Genomic DNA, 19,492 nt, shown 5'->3' on the forward strand with positions numbered 1-19,492 from the left:
ACAATTAGCGTTGTCTCCACTGAAAGCTTTAGTGAGGGGCACTCAATGTGACACTAAAACTGATCATGGACCAGGCTATTGGCCAAACCTCACGGGGACACCCAGCTGCTGGTCGCCTGTAGCTCCCTTGTAGCTCAGAGCTGGTCTCGGGTGACTCGAAAAGTGATCGATGGCGTCTTTCTCTCCCTTTGACTCGACTGTGACTCAGGCCTCTCGTAGTAGACATTTGTCTTTTTCAAAGGTACATACGTTGCCTTGAATATACACCTACTTTTTCCTTCTTACTATACCCTCCCTCTCCTCTCCTTTTCTCGTGTTTCCCACCTTTTGGCGTCTGTATGAATCTCTTTCGGCAACGTCTTATTCGATCTAAAATCCCCACTCCGTTCTCAACGCCCCGACTGCGACCCCTCCATCGATTGTATTCGTCTCTATCCAGCTCCAACACGAGCACCATGGAGTCGCTAAAGCTCTATAACTCGCTCAAGCCTGGCGCTCCGGTGCCTTTTGTTCCCATTGAGAAGGGCAAAGTTACCTGGTATGCTTGCGGTCCTACTGTGTACGACAAGAGCCATTTGGGCCATGCTCGCAACTATGTCTCTACAGACATCATTCGTCGCATTCTGATGCATTACTTTGGCTTTGATGTCAAATTTGTCATGAATATTACCGACATCGACGATAAGGTATGAAGAAGAGCTCGCTAGATATCATGCGACTTGTCTAAACCTCTACAGATCATCATCAAGGCACGACGACAACGATTGCTCGAGCTCGAGAAGAAGAAGAACTACACGAAGGACGAACTTCAAGATCTGGCCCTGGCCGCTTTCCGGGCATATGCTAAGAGCAGCCTGCCTCTGCTTCTGAAGGACGGAGAGGACATCGATGCGACCAACTACGCTCAGCGCAGAGAGGCGGGATATGGACACGTGCTTGCAGGAGGCACCATTTCTGGTGAGGGAAAGCCTGGCGACGATGAGGCCAAGGTCAAAATGCACCTCAGCAACATGACTGCTGCCGCTGAAGCTATGGCTTCTGGCGAGATCTTCCCCGGCACCGACGAGATCTTATTGCCCTTCCTCGATTCGCTTTACAGGGAAACCATTGACACGAGGGACCAGACCATGTTTACAGATCTGACTCAGAGCATGGAGAAGCTATTTATGGACGACATGGATGCGCTCAACGTACTGCGACCTGACGTTATCACTCGAGTTACCGAATACGTGCCCCAAATTGCCGATTTCGTCAAAAGAATTGTCGACAAAGGATTCGCATACGAATCCGAGGGATCTGTCTATTTTGATATCTCCGCGTTTGAGCAGGCCGGAAATACTTATGCGCGACTGCGCCCTGACAACCGAAATGACAAGTCTCTCCAGGAAGAAGGCGAGGGTTCCCTCTCAAAAAACCTTGGTGGAAAGAAGAATCCCGGCGACTTTGCTCTGTGGAAGAAGTCCAAGGCTGGCGAACCCTTCTGGCCTAGCCCTTGGGGAGATGGACGTCCTGGATGGCATATTGAGTAAGTTCAAATGAACCAAGGCAGCTGAGTAATGAGCTAACAAGCGAATTCAAGATGCTCGGTTATGTGCAGTGATGTTCTAGGAGCGACAATTGACATCCACTCTGGAGGTATCGACCTGGCATTCCCCCATCATGACAATGAGTTGGCACAGAGCGAGGCTTACTTCTGCGAGCATGGTAAGGGCGAGCACACATGGGTCAACTACTTTATCCACATGGGTCACTTGTCTATTTCTGGATCCAAGATGTCCAAGTCTCTCAAGAACTTCCAAACTATTCAGGATGCATTGGCTACGAACTACTCTTCGAGAGGAATGCGGATTGTGTTTTTGATGGGTCGATGGAACGATGGTGTTGAAATTTCACCGGATATGCGATTGCAAGCTGACAACTGGGAGTCAACCATCAGCGTAAGTATGGCTCAAATCTCGATCTAACATGACTGACATATGTCAGAACTTCTTCATCAACGTCAAGGCATTGCTGGCGGAGGCTGGTATTTCACATGATGTCAAGTCTCTGTCTCTCAGCGCAGATGGCAAGGCCAGTGAGGGTCTCTTGGCCGAACTCGAGCAAGCCAAGAAGGACTTTGAGGCTGCTTTAGTCAACTCAATCGACACACCAAAGGCTATGTCTGTTATCCTCAAGTTGGTCAACACTGCCAACGTGCACTTGAGAGACAACAAGGACGCTGATCTTGTGGCTCTTGAGTCTATTGCACGCTGGATCACCAAGATCGTGGGCATTTTTGGTCTCGATTCGAATGCCTCGCCGCCATATGAAGGTCTTGGCTGGGCCACAATCATCGCCTCAGACGTTGAGCCAAAGACAGCCGTTCAGCCCTACGCTGAGGCCTTCACCAAGGTCAAGTCTGATGTTTCTGGCTTGTCTCTAGAAAGCGCCGAGATTTCTTCATTGCTTGAGCAAGACCCTACTGCTGAGTTCGAGTTGATCGCTTCTGGTGGCTCTCGCGACCCTGAGCAATTGGCTTTGCCTTATCTCCGTGCCGTCTCTAAGCTTCGAGATGAGTTGCGTCGCATTGTTTCTAACCAAACACCCGAAACGAAGAAGGCTATTCTTTCTTTGACAGATCGTATTCGCGACGAGGACCTCACAAATCTAGGCGTTTACTTGGACGACAGACCCGACGGCCAAGCCTCCCTGATCAAGTTCATCCCCGCCGCTGAACTGATTGCTGCGCGTGAGGAGAAAGCTGCCCAAGCTGCTGAAAAGGCGCGAAAGAAGGAGGAGGCTCGTCTTGCACGTGAGAAGGCCGATCAAGAAGCTCGTGAAAAGGCCAAGGTCCGACCCGAGGATCTCTTCAAGGGTGATGAGAGATACAGTGCTTGGGATGAGCAAGGACTGCCTACTAAGATGAAAGATGGCAGCGATGTACCCAAGAGCCAATTGAAGGGTCTGAAGAAGCAATGGGACCGACAGAAGAAGGCGCACGATGATCTCAAGGCGAAGGGATTGTTGTAGAATGGGAAGTGGTGTTGAGCGGGTAACCTATTTAGGTAGCATCTAGAAGGAGGAGTTCGGGGGCGACAACAAAAGCGTTTTAAGACTTGATTATTGCACATTAACATTTCGCACATGAACGGACATGCCTGGCTGTATATCGTCGCACGCTGAGTCCATGAACATCTAGACTATTGCACAGGATGAAGACATGCACTGTAATATGACAGAATTTTGCAAACTGTAGTATTTTATGCATATCGATCAATAAATTCCCTTTCGGAAGTACAGGTTGCAAGGATGAGCTCGTTGGTCAATTGCGTGATGGGCACTATAGATGGCATAAAACTCCACTATCCCACATCACACTCCCAGGTTCGGCGAACTCAAGACATCTTTACTTGTTAGGAATTGGCAATTACTGGCTTTTACTGGTAAAGAGACAACAGTGGGGTTCAATGGCGATGAGAAAGATCGGGTTATCGCGTGGGATGTCGCAGAAATAAAGAGGGCGATCGCCCGCGGACCTTGGCTTGACTTCTCTAGCAATTACCTTCTAACTGATAATTTAAGTTTGTGTTTTATCTTATACTCGGTCTTCAGAATGGAGAAGAACTTTGATGAGATAGCAGTTGGTAGCCAAGATGGTAGTTCCAGTGATCTGGAACACATCGAAGTTGACTGGACCGAAGAAGAGGAAGCGAAACTCATTCGCAAGTAAGTAAAACATCCAGAAACTATGAGTTCCTCCCCGATATTAACTTTTGATATTCTTTCAGGGTCGATTTCACTATTATGCCACTCTTAGTTCTTGGCTTCTTCGCCCTTCAACTCGATCGAGGAAACATGTACGCTTCTACCGACACTCGACTCTATCCTCGACTAACATAACTCTAGTGGAAATGCTCTCACAGACTTTTTCATGGCTGATGTTGGGATTACTCAAAGTCAGTTCAACGTTGGACAACAGCTTTTATCTGCGGGTATTGTCCTGCTTGAGGTATGCTTCCAGAGGATGTGTTGATAAGGGTTGCTAATGATGATAGATTCCCAGTAACTTCATCCTCTACCGTGTTGGGCCGGCCAAGTGGATTGGATCCCAGATCATTGCATGGTAAAAATTTCCCAATGTCTCCTTTCTTATATTGTCTAACGTCTTTAGGGGTCTCGTAGCCACATTCCAGGCCTTCCAGAAAGGTCTTGGTGCTTTTCTTTCCACTCGACTTCTTCTTGGGTATGTCTGTCTCTCGATATGTGGTAGAACCGTTCTAACAATTGCATAGTCTCTGTGAAGCTGGCTTCATCCCTGCTGGACTATATACAATTACTCGATGGTACAAGCGTGATGAGACCAGCAAGCGATTCTCAATCTACTTCCTGGGTAACATGCTTGCATCTGGGGCATCAGGTCTCATTGCATATGGAATGTAAGCATGACTTAAACTATCTAACTCTTGATTCCTTGCTGACCATGACAGTCTTCACATGCGAGGTATTGGTGGACTTGGAGGTTGGCAATGGCTTTTCATTGTAAGTCCACACATACTTGGCCTATCGTGTCTAAACTAACAATACCAGCTGGAGGGTATATTTACAATCTTTGTCGGGATTCTCTTCATCCTGTTCTTCCCAGACAGTCCCTTCAACCCCGTCTCACTCTTCAAGTTCGGTGTGTTCACTGAAAGAGAGAAAGAGATCCTGGCGAAGAGAATTCTGAAGGATGATCCTTCCAAGATTCACGCAAAGCCAAACGTTACTAAAGAAGAGTTTCGAAATGTGGTATGTATTTTATTCTGAGTATCATATCATAGTGTGCTGACAGTTGCAGATGACAAACTGGAGACTCATTCCCCATGTGCTACTCACTATCAGTGCTCTCGCACCCGCTACAACAATGGGCTCCTACTCTCCAAGTCTTGTGAAGTCATTCGGTTATGAGAGACTCAAGTCTAATGCCCTTGTGTCGATTGGATCTTGGGCCCTTGTTGTGACTAATCTGCTATGGGGTTATCTGGGGTAAGAAACACCAATTCATCATTTGAGACTTTGTGCTAACTCCTTCCAGTGATAAACTTCAAATGCGTGGTCCTCTGGTTGCCCTTGGAATCTTCATGTTTTGGGCCTTCACAGTACGTAACTCATTTCTAGTCTTACTCATACATTACTGACTCGTTAGATCGCTGATCGTGTCATGGTGTTTTCACCTGATGGACACACACGATTCGCTCTGTTGACATTAACTCATGCTTTCGGATGGCAATGGCGTAAGTTGAACCATAAAGTAGATAGATTGAGCCATACTAATGTTCTCATAGATCCCCTGAATGGCTCTTGGATGGCTCTCAACGCTGGTTCCGCTGGAGAGAGATCAATCACCATGGCCATCCTCATCATGTCAGCCAACACATCTGGCATTATTGGAAGTCAACTCTTCCAAGAGCATGATGCTCCTCTTTACAAGACAGGTTGGACTGCTATCATGGCTCTGGCTTCGGTTGGTCTTGTTATGGCTGTCATTGCGAACTTGCAGTACTTCTTCCTCAACGGCCGACGGATAGGTCGCAAGGGATTAAAGTATAGTCCTTAATTGGGTGAAAGAATATTCACTTGCTAGTTAGGTCACAAAGTTGGTTGGTAGTGAAAACATTGGAACGTGACTGTCTGAACTTTTGATCAATTATTAGAGAATATTATTTGGGAATCATGGACTAGAGAACAATTCTGTGTTTACTTGGTCTCCTTCTTAGCGTCCTTCTTGGCCTCACCAGCAATTTCTTGGGCCTTCTCAGACTTCTTCTCCAGCACTTGTCGCAGTTCCTCAACAGTCTCCTTGAACAACTTCTCGCCTTCTTCCTTGTGCTTGTCTGCAACCTCGCTCAACTGCTGCAGCTTCTCCATGACCTCGCCACCGTTGGGGATCTCCTTGATGTACTTCTCAATGTCGACCCAGCCGCCAGTGAGCTCGTTGCCCTTGGACTTGACCTTCTCAGTCGCATCCTTGACGTACTTCTCCAGGTCGCCTAGGTCACCAGAGTCGACGGCGGACTTGGCACGCTTGAACAGCTCGGCGGTGTTGCCCTCCTTCAGAGCATCGGCGTTCTTCTCGATAAGCTCCTTAACCTTTGGGTTCTTGTCAAGGTATGGCTTCGCCTCCTCAAGGCCCTTCTTCCAGGCCTGGTCGCCGAGCTTCTTGATCTGTTCCACCTTCTCCTCGATGAGCTTGCGGGCCTTGCTTATGCTGGCGGCACTGAAGCCTCCAGCAAAAATGTCCTTGACCTGTTTCCAAGTCTCGTCAACCTGCTTCTTAGCCTCGGGACCATACTTGTCACCAAGCTCTTTGAGCTGATCAACGTTGGTGCCAAGCTTCTCCTTGACCTGGGGGTGGTTGTCAATGATGTCGCCGATGGCATCCCCAGCGAGGTTGGCGACCTTCTTAGCGAGATCGGCGAGGACGTCGTAGGCCTTTGAGGCAGTCTCGAGGCTCAGGCCAGACTTGGAAAGATCTTGGAACTGCTTGTAAGCATCGTTGACGAGCTTGTCGGCCTCATCCTTGTTATTCTCCCGAACCTTTTCCCAGTCCTTGAAGGCGGCATCAACGTATGCACGGCCACCTGGGATCCAACCAACGTAGGAGTAAGCAAACTCTTTAATGTAGTTCACAGCCTGATCCGCGTCGGGAGTGTTCTTCTGGAGCTTCTTTGCGGCGGCCTCATATTTTTGCTGAGCCTCCTTGGCAGCCTTGTTGATACCTGACGCAGCACGGCCAGCGGGTGTATAAGAGTAGATGCCATAGAAAATGGCTGAGCCGACAAAGCCACCAGCGATACCGGAGGCAAGATGAGCGCTGCTCGACGAAGATGAGGCTGTAGATTGGAATCGCACTTGGCGAGAAGCACGTGCGGCACGAGGCACGGTTGATCGAATGAGAGGGCGAGCAGGAAGCATTGTGTCGGATTAGTTGCTACGAGAGGGAGAATGGAGAATCAGATTGTAATGACGAAGGGAGAGATGTGAGAATGAGGGGAAGAAAAGGTGGAAGATGGCATTTCGAGGGTGAGTACTCCGTAAATAACTTTTTTTGCAATTTGTCGAAGGAATGACGTACTCATACGATCACGACGCAAACAAACCACAAGCTAGAGCTTCAGGACCAAAGCTCCGGAAACGTGACGTCAATGACGCTCATATGCGGACATTGCGGGGTGAGTTTGACGTTCCCCATGTGAGACCAAAACTGCCCAATTGGCCAATTGCGTTCCATGTCTCCAAACTCAATCCGTGCTCGAGATCGAGATCCTTGTGCAGTTCCTGGTTTGATCCTCGGGTCTAGAGCTGAAGATGATCAGGGGCGCTTTCGTTGGTTCTGCTTTACGGATAGACGGGGCCGGGATGGGCCGCGGATGTTACGTCACGACTACCTAAGACAACAGCTACACTAAGGTAAGAAGGGGAGCCAAGAAAACTTGGGACCTAATTTCTAAGTGAGGAAAATACTTAGGTAAGTGCAGGGTATCTTAACAAGCCTTTCGACTAGTTTATTTTGACAGACTGGTCTAACGGCAGCAGTTTTCTTGCTATCTAGGGACTAATAACCACGCTCAACAAGCACCGAGCTCAGCTACCAAGGTCTACCAAGGTTACCATCGGTAGACCGGCTACACGATAAAGAGCCGCTAATTCAGGACTAATGGGTTTGATACTCTGTAAGATTCCTCGCGTGGTGGATAAACCCTGCGTAGTAGACACAATGTTTGGGAACTTCATTGTCATTCAAGTTACCCTGAGAAATGTTTGCTCGGTATTTTGAAGTCTGATCTTTTGCCCTCGTAGCTTTAGCATCTGGAATACCAAGGCGAGCCAGTAGTGAAGACAACTCGGGTAGAGCAATTATAGGCTCTATGAATCGAAGGCTTCGAAAGTATAATATTGTGAATTAGGCGTAACGAATACTCCTGAGAGGGTAATTTAGACTTTGTCAAAACATGCGCTCTGACTATTAAACTTAATAGTGATGTCAAGTCGACTGGCTGTGTCAGAATGCTGTGCCGACGCGACCTCATCGGGCCCGTGTGCAAGTTCTATGGAGAAGGACATGCTGACTTCCGACTTTTGTCTATGACTTCCATGATTAAAATGGTTCCATCGTGCAAATCTTGACCCTGTTGCAGAATATCGCAGCATGGCTAGTAAAAGTATTGTGATGTGTTGCCAGAAGTTTCATGTGCCGAACAAGCTAGTCGGGGCAAGTCGGTAGATGGCTGTTGATGCAAAGTCAGGATTGGTGGTTAGGAGCTGGTTGGCTGTTGGCTGCCACAGGAGCGAGGGCATGAGGTCACAGCAGAGCTTGAGACCCCAAGGGGGCTTGAAGATATAGAACTGATCGAGTCTGAAGCACATCACCGACTCTTAGAGTGGTTATTAGGAGATTGCCTCATCTTGATACTTGCCTGAAGATAGGGAGATACAGTGATCACCTGAAGAGAATTGATGATAACATGGAAATTACCTGTCCCAAAAGGAAGAGTCGTATTATGATGAATGCATAGTGGAAGATATCTGTGATGGGAGAGAGAAGAGAAGAGTGAAAAGAGGCGGTTCAAGGGAAGATTATGTTCTCCCATGGGCAACCTAATGATCCAGAAAGTCGCGTGCTTGGCTACCCGTACCAGCTTCTTGGATCTAGACCCTTTTCTGATGCGAAGGATGTCCTTTATGTTCTATATTTATGTTTAAGTTGTGTTGCAGGCTGAATGCCAACCATATCATCCTGCATTCCTCAATCCTCTCAGAGACATATATAGATCTTGTACTAATGAATTTCGTGACTGTTTGAGAGCAACTTGTACGAAGTATGTCCGCTGGGTATTTCAGATCTGATTCAGCCTTGACAGAACCTTTTATTGTTGAGAGGATATAGTAAGAATATGTCAAGCTTGAATGCTATATGCTCATGAGCACGGTGCCCATGGCTATGCCAACTGTTGTTCTATAGAGACTCTGGAGTCTGGACATAAGACGGAGCTTTGAGTGTTAAAAGGGGTAGCAAAACCTAGAGCGTGCATATCGATAGAAGATAAGTTAGCCTAAACTTAAAGAACTAGTTGTAAAGTCCTTTTGCTCCCGGAGCTGGGGTATCTTTGTGGTATGAAGCCCGAGGACTTTGCTCCCTGTGAACTGTGCTTGACTCAGGTCCCATGTCGAAGCCTGGTTGGCTGGCTAATTTTAGAAATTGCATGTTGGAATTATTTCCGGAGACTCCTTGCCAGCAAAGATTTTCGACATAGTCTATCTATTGACCGAGAAACACAGGCCGTTTCTAACCATATATGTATATCGAAGTAGTAATAAGCTTAAATAAGTTTTACGGCGTGTTGTCTTCTGAAAGACGTCGCTAGCGCAATCCAGTTTCTGACGTCACTTCAAGTGGATATCATTACTTGACCACATTAGAGTTTGCAGGCTTTCAGCTAGAGCCACAGAATCTCATTCAAGTATTTTCAATGTACAACTAATCGAGAAAGTCCCTTTGATAATAGAGATGAGAAAGATAGTGATTTTATGGAATTGATACAAGATGTTGTGGTGAAAGGAAAATGATGTTCTGGGTGCTTCGAAATCGTGGTCTCCACACGAGATGAAGGTCCAACCGACATGGTGACATATATCTTCCACTATCCAATCGCCGAGCCAGCAAAATTTCTTTACCATTCACAAATCAATAGCCATAAACTCTATCAACCCGCATATCATCAAATATTGAAATGGCACCTAAAGCCTTGACCCGAGAGACGACTACTGGCGCTGCGCTGGAGAAGGTCCAGGGAGCTATCCAGGGCCCAAAGACAGAGGTGATTCTCAAGCCGCCTTCTGACGTAAGTGAATCAGATACAAAATGAACGCCACTGTACTCATAGAATTACAGCTCGAGGAACTCAAGGCTGATTGTGATTCATTCACTTTCACATCATTCACCACAGAGGATGCTTTTGTGCTGGGCAACCTTCTCTACGCCCGTCTTTACCCATACGCTGTCAAAGGCAAGCCAACGGTGATCTCAATTGCCCTTGCAAACACCTCCCAGGTTGTCTACCAAACCGTTACCGGACCTGGCACAGCTCCCGACAACGAGCAATGGGTTCGCCGTAAGAGAAACACTGTTCTCCGATTCGGCAATAGCACATGGTTCATGCACAACAAGTTCAAGGGGGATGAGGTTGCTTTCGCTGCCAAATATGGCATTGCAGATTCAAACAAGGGCGACTACGCAATCCATGGTGGAGCCATCCCGATTCGTGTCCAGGGAGTTGAAGGGATCGTTGCTGTTGTCGTGGTGAGCGGGCTCAAGCAAGACGAGGACCATGGAGTTATTGCCGATGTTATCAAGAGTAATTGGAGCTGTTAAATAATTTCATAGGGTAGTCAGGCACAAATCTGTCAAGGATGCTCAGGGTATCCCTGACGCAGCGGCCGACCGGATTTCCTACTACGGAGTGCCCGTTCCCGCTATATATGCACCAAAACAAATAAAGTTTATGCAGCTAATGAAACCGAAATCCACACTAGCGTGCCGAGACAAACTAAGTTAATCACTCCATGCATGCCGAGCATTGAATTCAATAGTCTGTCATATCTTCTTCATCAATACCTAGAGTAGACACAACTAACTCTACGGCGACCATGAACACGACGAAATGGAGGATCTCAAAGGCTTGTCAAGAATGTCGCGCCAAGAAGATCAAGTGCAATGGGGAGACCCCCTGTCAAAACTGCAGCATGAGAAATCTCAGTTGCGTCTATCGCGAAAAGGCCCGTAATCGGACGCGCAAGGTCAAACCGCGAACTGCAGCTTATGAGACTATAATGTCTCACGATGCCATGGAGAGCACGTCTCTGGAACCCTCTGATGAAGGAACTGTGCCGCCCACGCCAAATGCCGACGACACCGCATCTGTCGGACCTACAGGATCAGTAATGGACAGCGAACGCAGTTTGACACATAATAGTGTTGCTGCGACACATCGCGCATCACCCTCTTGTTTCCTCCAGCTTTACTATGGCCCCTCATCGAATTTTGCCCTACTCAACTCGATCTATCACCAAATAGCAGGGACATGCCCAAATGATCCTCCGTCACGCTCTGGAATTGTCGAAGAAGTTGGTCCGGGTCTAGACCTATTCAGTCATCGGAGACTATTCTTCGGAGATCTGGCTGACAACCAACGGCCATCATCAATACCAGACGACTGTTCAGCTATGTTGATTGACCCAGATACTGCTCACCGGCTACTCGAGAGATATCTTCTGACCTATTGGCACGGCCTTCCCATCATGAGTAAAGACCATTACCGCCGTCGCTTGAGTGCCCTATACCAACCACCAGGTATCTTTGATTATGATGCACCCGAGACTATCATCATCATGCTCGCTGTAGGACTGGGAGCTTCAATGACAGGCGAAGAAGCCATTGCAGACTTTCTTTTCCAGAAAACCAAACAAGGAGTTGCCAAATTGGATGAGGTTGTGAACATGCAGATGGTTCAGATACACCTCTTAATGATAAGTCGTACCTCCTGAACTTTGCTCTCATATAAGCTTACACAATCTCACGCTCACTTCCAATCTGAAAGAGCAAGGCCAAACTCAGGTTTCTTGCATGTCGGAACTGCATGCAGAAAAGCAGTAGCGGCTGGCCTACATAAGGATGGATGCTCACGCCCAGGATACACGGAAGATGATACAAATCAGCGAAGAATAACTTTCTGGAGTTTATTCTTCTGGGAAACGTAAGGTTCTTAATTGTCCACCTTGACCACTACTGACATGGTACAGTTGGCAATGTTTTGTCCTTGGCCGACCTAGCTCGCTTCCTGACCCCGGTTCGATCATACCACTACCGAAAGGCCAAAAACTACTAAAGTCTTTGGTCACCCTATCACGTATCATGGACAAGTGTGTAAAGAAAATCTATAGTCCTCGACATGACTCCCTGTTGCCAGTCTGGAATGCAGCCATCGAGATCCGCCGCGAACTACACCATTTTGCAGAGCAACAACTCAAGGATATGAAGTTTGGTCTTGTGGGAGACCCCAGCACAGGAGAGCTCGGCGTGTGCCAAGCTATGGTTTCAACAAGTAAGCTAACGCAATTCACCTCCTGTACCATACTAATCGAGACAGTGTATCATCATACACTCCTATTAACATTCCGCCCCTTTCTCATCTTGCGAGCAAAGCTGAATCACGACCGTGCTGCTGCTACTTCAGCAGAGAATCTACAAATGCCTCCGCCTTGGCTCGATAGCGCTTGCGAGTATTGCTTGGAAGCAGCGAGGAATTCCGTTGGGTTCTTAACGGGCTCTTGTGCCACCAATATTCTCTGTCGTGTATGGTTATCTACCTTAATTCAGAGTCGGAACTGGCTAACCAAAATCAGGATATAAAGTATCATGGCTTTTTTATGGAGGGAGCATGCTATGCTTTGGCTTTCGATATGCTTCAAGAAAAGAAGACAGCTCACCGCAATCTTCCCTGGATTCACTCTGGTTTAAGATGCCTTCGCTCCATGATGGGATCAGCAGGAGTGAACGCCGGTCAGCTTCCAATAACAATCGCCTCAATAGAGCAGATGGTCCGATCTGCTGGGTTTGAACTGAAAGATCCAGTGGACACGAACCAGCAGAAGCAGCCCCCGCAGTCCACGCTCCCTGGTTCACCAGCACCTGTCTCTGTTGCGGGTGGTATGAGGAGCGAGCCTGCGTTCACATTCCCTTCCATGCCATTCGGGTTTGATGTCACTGGCCAGATGAATGGGAGCTCGAGCTCTCCTGCTGGCGCTGCCTCGGAAGATATGGCAGATTTTACAGCTGCTGATGTTGGATGGGATATTGATTTTGGAACTATGAATATGGAGGCGTTTTTATCTCTCGACTCGGCGGAGGCTTTCAATTTTGCCCCATGAGTACACAACTGCATACTTGTATTTTATTGGATTGGTTATTTGCTAATGCTAGTCCTTGTGGCGTTTTTAGACGCATCATCGGTGTAAAAAGCACCGGAAGGTGGGATTGCATTGGGATGGTATGGATTACTACATAGATGGATAATGATGGGGAGGCTACTGACAGGAAGGATGACAGGCATGGAGAGGAGCATTGAATTTCTTCAGATATACCACTAACTACAACTACGATGTACCTCTGACCTATGAGAAAGGGCCTCGATTCTTGATAACATTACTAGCTTAAGACTATCAAGCTCTCGCACTGCTCCCCTTTTCAAGCTGTTACTCATTCTGAAGAGCCAAAATAGCAGACAAGCCTCCAGTGAAGGCCAGAAGCCCCCGAACGATATTCATCCATCTCCACTTCTTCAACAAAGCCACAACCTCATCACGACCAACTTTCTCCTGCTCAGCGCTGCTAGCAGCAATATCGTTGAGTCGATTGTTCGTGGCCATCATCCCAAGCACCGTCCAGGGCAGCTGAGACACTGTAGCGACAGCAGCAACTGCCCCGAGCGTACGTTGAGCCGGGACAAGATAAGCAACTATCCCAGAAGAAGCACCTGAGAATAGAGCGAGTGGAACAAGGGTCACCGCTCCGCGGGTGTAGAAGTCCTTGAAGAAGGGCGTATTGATGGAGGTAGGCTGGTTGTAGAGAAGAGGGACTGTGAGGTGTGAAGAGCCAAGGTTTATGCCCGTGAGGACAAGGCTCGAGGTAAGGCCAAAAACTTGAAAGGTTCATACTGTAGAGTCCATTTCGATTGTTTATTATGAGTTACTTTAGAAAGTGAGCCTTATCTCTGTAGTTGAAGTGAGGCGATATCAAGGCTCGTTTGCTAGTCTGATATGTAAGACCGGCCTCATTAGGTGCATGTGGCTTGCTGCAATATCCGTCATAGACCTGGAGAGGATGTCTCAGAACTACTCCAACTATATCCGTGATAATGCCACCTATCATATAATAGCCGGCATCGTCGGAAAGTTTGACTTTGACTGACAATGAGGTGTCAATGTAACCACATCATTATGATGAGAACTCAAATTCGTCGTATTCGGTTCATTATGAGCTTGAAGCAACATGGTCAATGATGAATATCTGTACCCGGGCATGATGCTGAAACCAGAGCCCATCCATGGGATATATCACGTCAAACCAATTACAAAAATTTCAAGACCTCGATGTCTCCCACTGACCTATTAGACAACTCCATACCCGAGATCAAGTGCGAGGATGCTGATCCCGTCTAGCGCTTATACCACGACGCTAAGATGTCGACTTAGTCGGGATAATTCCACTTGATGCGACCAATCACGTAAACTCTATTTCCCCTAATTTCAGTCAAGCGAACATGGTGTCGTCCTCCTGGAGATTCTAAAAGACAAAGCTTCCCCTCAGTGAAACTGCTCAAGCTTGCTGTTGAGACAATGGAGTTGTCTTCGGTCTACCAGAACGCCTCGGCGACGTTTGGCTCTTTGCCAGTGGCCTACAAGCTCTTATGTGCTGTCCTGGTGATTTTTGCTTTCAGTAAAGCATTCTCTGGGGCTGAGAGGAAGGGGTATAAGAAGAATCTGCCGAAATATGCTCCCATTGAACTTGCGATTGCGAGTTATATCCTTAGTGGAGATGGCATAGGTCGACGAATCTTGTAATACGCATTCTCTGCAGTTCCAGGAACTTGGCTAATTGAAATATAGTTCAGCTTTAAGCCGCTATGGAGGCTCTCTGTTCGGTCTTACTTCAGGACATCAGATCTTTGTCGACTTGCCCGGCGTGGAACGTCTTTTGGCCCAATCTCATCACACTTTCAACTCTGACCCGGCACAGTACTCACTCTGTACCCTTGTCTTTGGTAGCACTGATACCCCAGAGCTAAGAGTCAAATTCGATACATCACTGAAAGATCTTGTTCCTCCTCTTGAGCGAACTTTTCTGAATGATGCCGCTTCCACAGCCAATGTTGAAAAGTCTCGTGTAGCGGAACGAGGTGCTTCACTTGTCACGTTCTCTTCTAATCCTAAAGATATGGCACGATGGGAGCTTTCAGCAGGAATCAAGGTACTTCAGCCAGAGACATCTGATAGTCTGGGGAAAGTCGAAGCAAACCTGCAGAGTTTGACTCGAGATTTTGGAGCATGCATGTCTGTTCCTCTCATTTATGGCCAAGACATACTCGATCGGAATCCTCGGCTGCTAGATGACTTCTGGACCTTCGATAATGATCTATTTCCACTACTCATGGTGGGCGTTCCTAAGTGGGCTCCATTCAGAATGATGCAAGATGGTCTCAAGGCCAGAGCCAGAATCATCGATAGTCTGGAGGCAGTATACAGACGCGTCGACCAATATGAGAAAGGGGAGCCAGTTGATTTCGGTGCCGACATGTCAGATGTCAGTATGATGCTACGAGAACGAAACAAGATCTACAACAGAGACGGGTGGACATTTCCCGAACGTGCTGCAGCGGATCTTGGCACTTTTTGGGGTCTCAACGCCAACGCTCAGCCTGTGTTGTTCTGGTTCTTGCTCTACGTTTATTCGACTCCAGGCTTGCTTAAGCGAATCAGAGACGAGATCTCCTCCTATATCACTTTATCAGATGGTGACAAACCCGAGATCAAGTCGATGGACTTTCCGAGTTTGTTCCGGAAGTGTCAGCTCTTCAAGGCTTGCATATTTGAGACATATCGGTTGGTTAACGAGCCAACATCTATTCGCTATGTCACTCAATCCGTCAATCTTAACGATGGCAATCACAAACATGAGCTTCGAGAAGGGACATATATCAGCGTTCCTCTAGCGCTGAAGAACAAGAACCCTTCGATATATGAGGACCCTGACACTTTCATCCCTGATCGTTTCCTTGATACAGACCATGAAACGGGAAAACCCATGGCACGATATGGAAAGTTGAAACCTTGGGGTCTTGGAGCTGCTATGTGCAAAGGCCGAACATTTGCAGAGAAAGAGATCATTTCTCTTGGGTCAGCTGTAGTTAGTCTTTGGGATATCAGTCCTGCAGACGGGGAGTGGAAGTTGCCTGCTATGATCCCAGGAACTGGAGTTAAGAGACCGGTCAGTGACATTCGTGTGGTTATAAGTCGTAGAAGCCCTTTCGAGTCATAAAAGCATGCATGAAACCGAGAATGCTCAATTAGATACTTGGATGAATCACATGGAAGATATGTTACTTAAAGGAGACGAATGCTACTCGTCCTGGTAAATACTTATGTTTAGGTATGAGATAAAAGTCTTTGCAGAAATTATTGATGTGTGAAAGGTATGGTACATGTTTGTCACAGGCTTGATTATACAGTGACACAAAATGTAATAAACGCGTAGTAGTATGAGTGTATGACCAAGGGTTCAAATACTCAGGTTTCATTATTCATTAATCATAATCCACGCGGCCATAATATCGTAAATAAAAAAACTCCTTCTAAAACCAAATTCGCTCATCTATACGCCATACTTCAATACTCTTCGTCATCGTCATCTTCATCTTCATCCTCGTCGTCTTCCAAGGTAAAGCACGCCACCTCCTCAGAGAGGAGCAAGTTTTCGACCTTCTTAAAGATGGCCCTTCTCTTCTTCTCAAACTTCTCGCAAGATTCTTGCAATTCTTGCTGCTCACATGCCCAGAGTTCCAAGCGTGTCATGGAGGTCTCTTGATCAGCCTTGCTGCGTCCTTGCTCGATGTTATTTTTGCAGTCCTCAAGCTTCTGGATTTGAGTGTCCACAAAACTTCTAATCTTTCGGATCATATCCAAGGCTTTTGGGGCATCAAGGCAAATGCAGAAGTTGATAGCATGACTCATCAGCATAAGCAGGTGGTCCACTGTGATGGGCTGTCGGTGAACAGCAATATTTCGGATTTGTTTGACTGAGTAGAGAAAGGAGGTGAGGACAAGGCCACTCCCTTGGCAACGGCTGAGCTGTTGGAGGTATTCCCAGTGCTTCCTGAAGTGGAATGCCCAAACACTTAGCTCTCCTGCTTCTGGGCAGGGCCACTCCGTCTCTTCCAGGACGTTTGGCATAGCCTCTTGAGCGAAACTAAAGCAGGCATGCTCCAAGATAGCCTGAATTCGTGTGAGAATGAGTGTCTGTGTGCGGATTGGAACATAGACGTGAAGTCCAGGAGCTTTGAGTGGCAGAACGTTTGCGACTGATGTGTCTGACCCCGACATGTCTGAAGGTGACGAGACTCCGGAGGCATCACCGCTCCTAGAGGTTGCACAACTGGATGATCCAGGAGCTGGAAGGGTGTTTATGCGGTGGTATAGCGCAGTAAAATAGTTCCATGGCACTTGATTCTCGAGACCCCGGGGTTTCAAGAACCCATACTTTCCCTTGCGGGTGATGTTGAGGGGGATCTTGGTGTGCATCATCTTGACTGATCGAGAATGGAAGCCGTGGATAAAAAAAAAAATAGGATATTTGAGAGAATTTTTGGTCGTAAAAGAAGAGTAGTGAGTATAGACTGATATATGGCAATACCGTATAAAGTGAAGTTTGTGCGAGAGTCTTGTCGTGAGCTGGTTAAAACGTGAGTAAAGCTTGACGAATGCTGTAAGGAAAAGTATAACGAGAATATTAAGGAGAGAAGCTGGCTTGAGAGAAAGAAGGAAGGTGATGCTGCTTTTATAGACAGCATCTCGTTATACTTCGATAAGAGTTAGCACTCGTTTGCCCTATGCACATGAACTCTTCAGTCTGGAAGTTTACGATTATACTCAAGCAAATTTCGGGGTCTCTGAGAGTACAGCACGAGGAAAACTCTAGAATGGTCAAGCCCTTGCAGACCTCTCAGTATTCCCCATCGACGCATGGCTGAAGGGAAGGATACCTGTTCAGTCAAATCCTTTTTATACTACCATGATGCTAGGTCAATACATAATTTCTTGATAGAGGCGAGGAGATGGAAACAGATATTGTATCCGTGGGTGGATCATAATGGTTTCTCCTCTTTACTGCTTCTTTGTAGAGCACGGTTGTAAGTTGTTGCTAGTCTCTCAGTGAACGAAAGCAAGTCGTTGGGTCACATCTAGCAAGGTTCGATGTGATCTTTCTACAAGCCTCACTCAACTCACATGGTTATTTATCATTTGGTCAGGTGAGCCGCTAATCCTTCACATTGACCAATCCAAATTTCAGCTGGCATGTGAGTAGCTCACGAAGCTACGAAACTTTGTAAAAGCGACTCACGCACTCCTTATTTGACTTTTTCATATGTTCCCAATGACCTATAAATCGCCAGGCAGTTACGAAAGCTTGATCTTATCCACACCATAATACAACAGTCTCAAGAGGCTCAATCTTATTGGATATAATCATTGATCATTGCAAGTCTATCATGCTTCTCGTTTATACTTTTGCGCTACCCTATACACTGCATCCCAAGGACGTCGCATACTGTGTGTCAAACCTCAAATAACCCCCCGTCTATTCCACTCTAGTTGGTCTTCTCAGTGTAGACAAAAGCATCAAGCTCCTGGTATGTCTTCTCCAAATCATCGTTGACGAGAATCTTGTCGAACTCGGCATTCTTGGCCCACGCAAGCTCATCCTGCGCACGTGCCAAGCGCTGCTGGATGCTCTCCTCAGTCTCGGTGCCGCGGCCGCGCAGTCGCTTCTCGAGCTCTTCGGTATCAGGGGGCGAGACGAATACGTAGCGTGCGTCGATGGAAGAGGCCTTGACTTGCTTGACGCCCTCCATCTCAATGTCCAAAACAACAACCTTGCCCTTGGCTGTCTGCTCCTCGATAGTCGCCTTGCTCGTTCCGTAGAGGTTGCTTCCGAATTGAGCACTATAGGTACTCAGTATTAGTACATTTGCTGGTTGTTGATGCGCTTAACTTACTGCTCGACGAAGCCGTCCTTGGCGATCAAGTCCCGAAACGCATCCTTGGTGACAAAGTGGTACTCAACGCCGTCGGACTCACCCTCACGAGGGTTACGAGTAGTATGCGACACAGAAAGAGTAAAGGTATCGGGGTGACGGCTGAAGAGCATCTTAATCAGCGTGCCCTTTCCGACACCGCTAGGTCCAGAGATGACGAGGGGTCGACGGTCCGAAGGAGAAGCCATTGCGAAGGAGCGTCTAGAGCAAATCGGTAAATAAACGTAACGTGAAGAGGCGAGTTGGAGGTCCTTACTTTGGAACTTGCGAAAAGGGTTTTGTACCGGGTATTAACAAGTTTGAGTTGCGCTTCGCATAACCTAGAAACCACCGCATCGTGCCCTGGGAAAATGCTAACGAATGGGGTGCTAATGCTGGAGAGCTACCAGGAACTGTGGGGGAACTCATCCAATCACGTGGCGGGAGGTGGTTTGCATCTTCACGGTGACGCTCATCCCAGAACTTTGAGTGTAAAAATGAGTAGTTCTGTACAGAATATGCAGGCACCGACATTCAGGATGACTCGTTTAAAATGGGATGATCAGGTATTGCCCGAGCCTCAAGCGCTGCTATAAACTGAGTGAAAAACCCTGTGATCTATTTATGTT

General features: G+C 47.3%; 8 protein-coding genes across 8 annotated transcripts; 5 read left to right on the forward strand and 3 right to left on the reverse strand.

The window, feature by feature from the left end:
- Window positions 1–455: 455 nt before the first annotated feature.
- FPRO_05851 (uncharacterized protein) lies at window positions 456–3,009 on the forward strand (the record flags this gene model as incomplete). The annotated part of the gene is made up of 4 exons (XM_031229300.1): window positions 456–686; window positions 738–1,525; window positions 1,580–1,937; window positions 1,984–3,009. The coding sequence occupies 4 exons, from the start codon at window positions 456–458 to the stop codon at window positions 3,007–3,009; spliced, it is 2,403 nt and encodes an 800-aa protein (XP_031079550.1).
- Window positions 3,010–3,592: 583 nt separating this feature from the next.
- FPRO_05850 (uncharacterized protein) lies at window positions 3,593–5,575 on the forward strand (the record flags this gene model as incomplete). The annotated part of the gene is made up of 12 exons (XM_031229301.1): window positions 3,593–3,705; window positions 3,768–3,836; window positions 3,886–3,988; window positions 4,035–4,102; window positions 4,151–4,222; window positions 4,272–4,415; window positions 4,467–4,518; window positions 4,567–4,767; window positions 4,817–5,004; window positions 5,054–5,117; window positions 5,165–5,252; window positions 5,304–5,575. The coding sequence occupies 12 exons, from the start codon at window positions 3,593–3,595 to the stop codon at window positions 5,573–5,575; spliced, it is 1,434 nt and encodes a 477-aa protein (XP_031079551.1).
- Window positions 5,576–5,715: 140 nt separating this feature from the next.
- Window positions 5,716–6,933, reverse strand: FPRO_05849 (uncharacterized protein; the record flags this gene model as incomplete). Its single annotated transcript, XM_031229302.1, has 1 exon — window positions 5,716–6,933. One exon carries the CDS (start codon window positions 6,931–6,933, stop codon window positions 5,716–5,718), a length of 1,218 nt encoding a protein of 405 aa, XP_031079552.1.
- Window positions 6,934–9,749: 2,816 nt separating this feature from the next.
- Window positions 9,750–10,390, forward strand: FPRO_05848 (uncharacterized protein; the record flags this gene model as incomplete). The annotated part of the gene is made up of 2 exons (XM_031229303.1): window positions 9,750–9,860; window positions 9,911–10,390. The coding sequence occupies 2 exons, from the start codon at window positions 9,750–9,752 to the stop codon at window positions 10,388–10,390; spliced, it is 591 nt and encodes a 196-aa protein (XP_031079553.1).
- A 275-nt stretch (window positions 10,391–10,665) lies between these two features.
- FPRO_05847 (uncharacterized protein) lies at window positions 10,666–12,945 on the forward strand (the record flags this gene model as incomplete). Its single annotated transcript, XM_031229304.1, has 5 exons — window positions 10,666–11,523; window positions 11,581–11,771; window positions 11,818–12,119; window positions 12,165–12,370; window positions 12,421–12,945. 5 exons carry the CDS (start codon window positions 10,666–10,668, stop codon window positions 12,943–12,945), a joined length of 2,082 nt encoding a protein of 693 aa, XP_031079554.1.
- Window positions 12,946–14,412: 1,467 nt separating this feature from the next.
- FPRO_05846 (uncharacterized protein) lies at window positions 14,413–16,111 on the forward strand (the record flags this gene model as incomplete). The annotated part of the gene is made up of 2 exons (XM_031229305.1): window positions 14,413–14,620; window positions 14,688–16,111. 2 exons carry the CDS (start codon window positions 14,413–14,415, stop codon window positions 16,109–16,111), a joined length of 1,632 nt encoding a protein of 543 aa, XP_031079555.1.
- Window positions 16,112–16,458: 347 nt separating this feature from the next.
- FPRO_05845 (uncharacterized protein) lies at window positions 16,459–17,373 on the reverse strand (the record flags this gene model as incomplete). The annotated part of the gene is made up of 1 exon (XM_031229307.1): window positions 16,459–17,373. One exon carries the CDS (start codon window positions 17,371–17,373, stop codon window positions 16,459–16,461), a length of 915 nt encoding a protein of 304 aa, XP_031079556.1.
- A 1,064-nt stretch (window positions 17,374–18,437) lies between these two features.
- Window positions 18,438–19,220, reverse strand: FPRO_05844 (putative guanylate kinase; the record flags this gene model as incomplete). The annotated part of the gene is made up of 3 exons (XM_031229308.1): window positions 18,438–18,792; window positions 18,846–19,085; window positions 19,141–19,220. 3 exons carry the CDS (start codon window positions 19,218–19,220, stop codon window positions 18,438–18,440), a joined length of 675 nt encoding a protein of 224 aa, XP_031079557.1.
- Between the last annotated feature and the right edge of the window lie 272 nt (window positions 19,221–19,492).

This window comes from Fusarium proliferatum, assembly GCF_900067095.1.
Source record: "Fusarium proliferatum ET1 genome assembly, contig: FPRO_scaffold003, whole genome shotgun sequence".
Classification (NCBI taxonomy): Eukaryota; Fungi; Ascomycota; class Sordariomycetes; order Hypocreales; family Nectriaceae; genus Fusarium; species Fusarium proliferatum.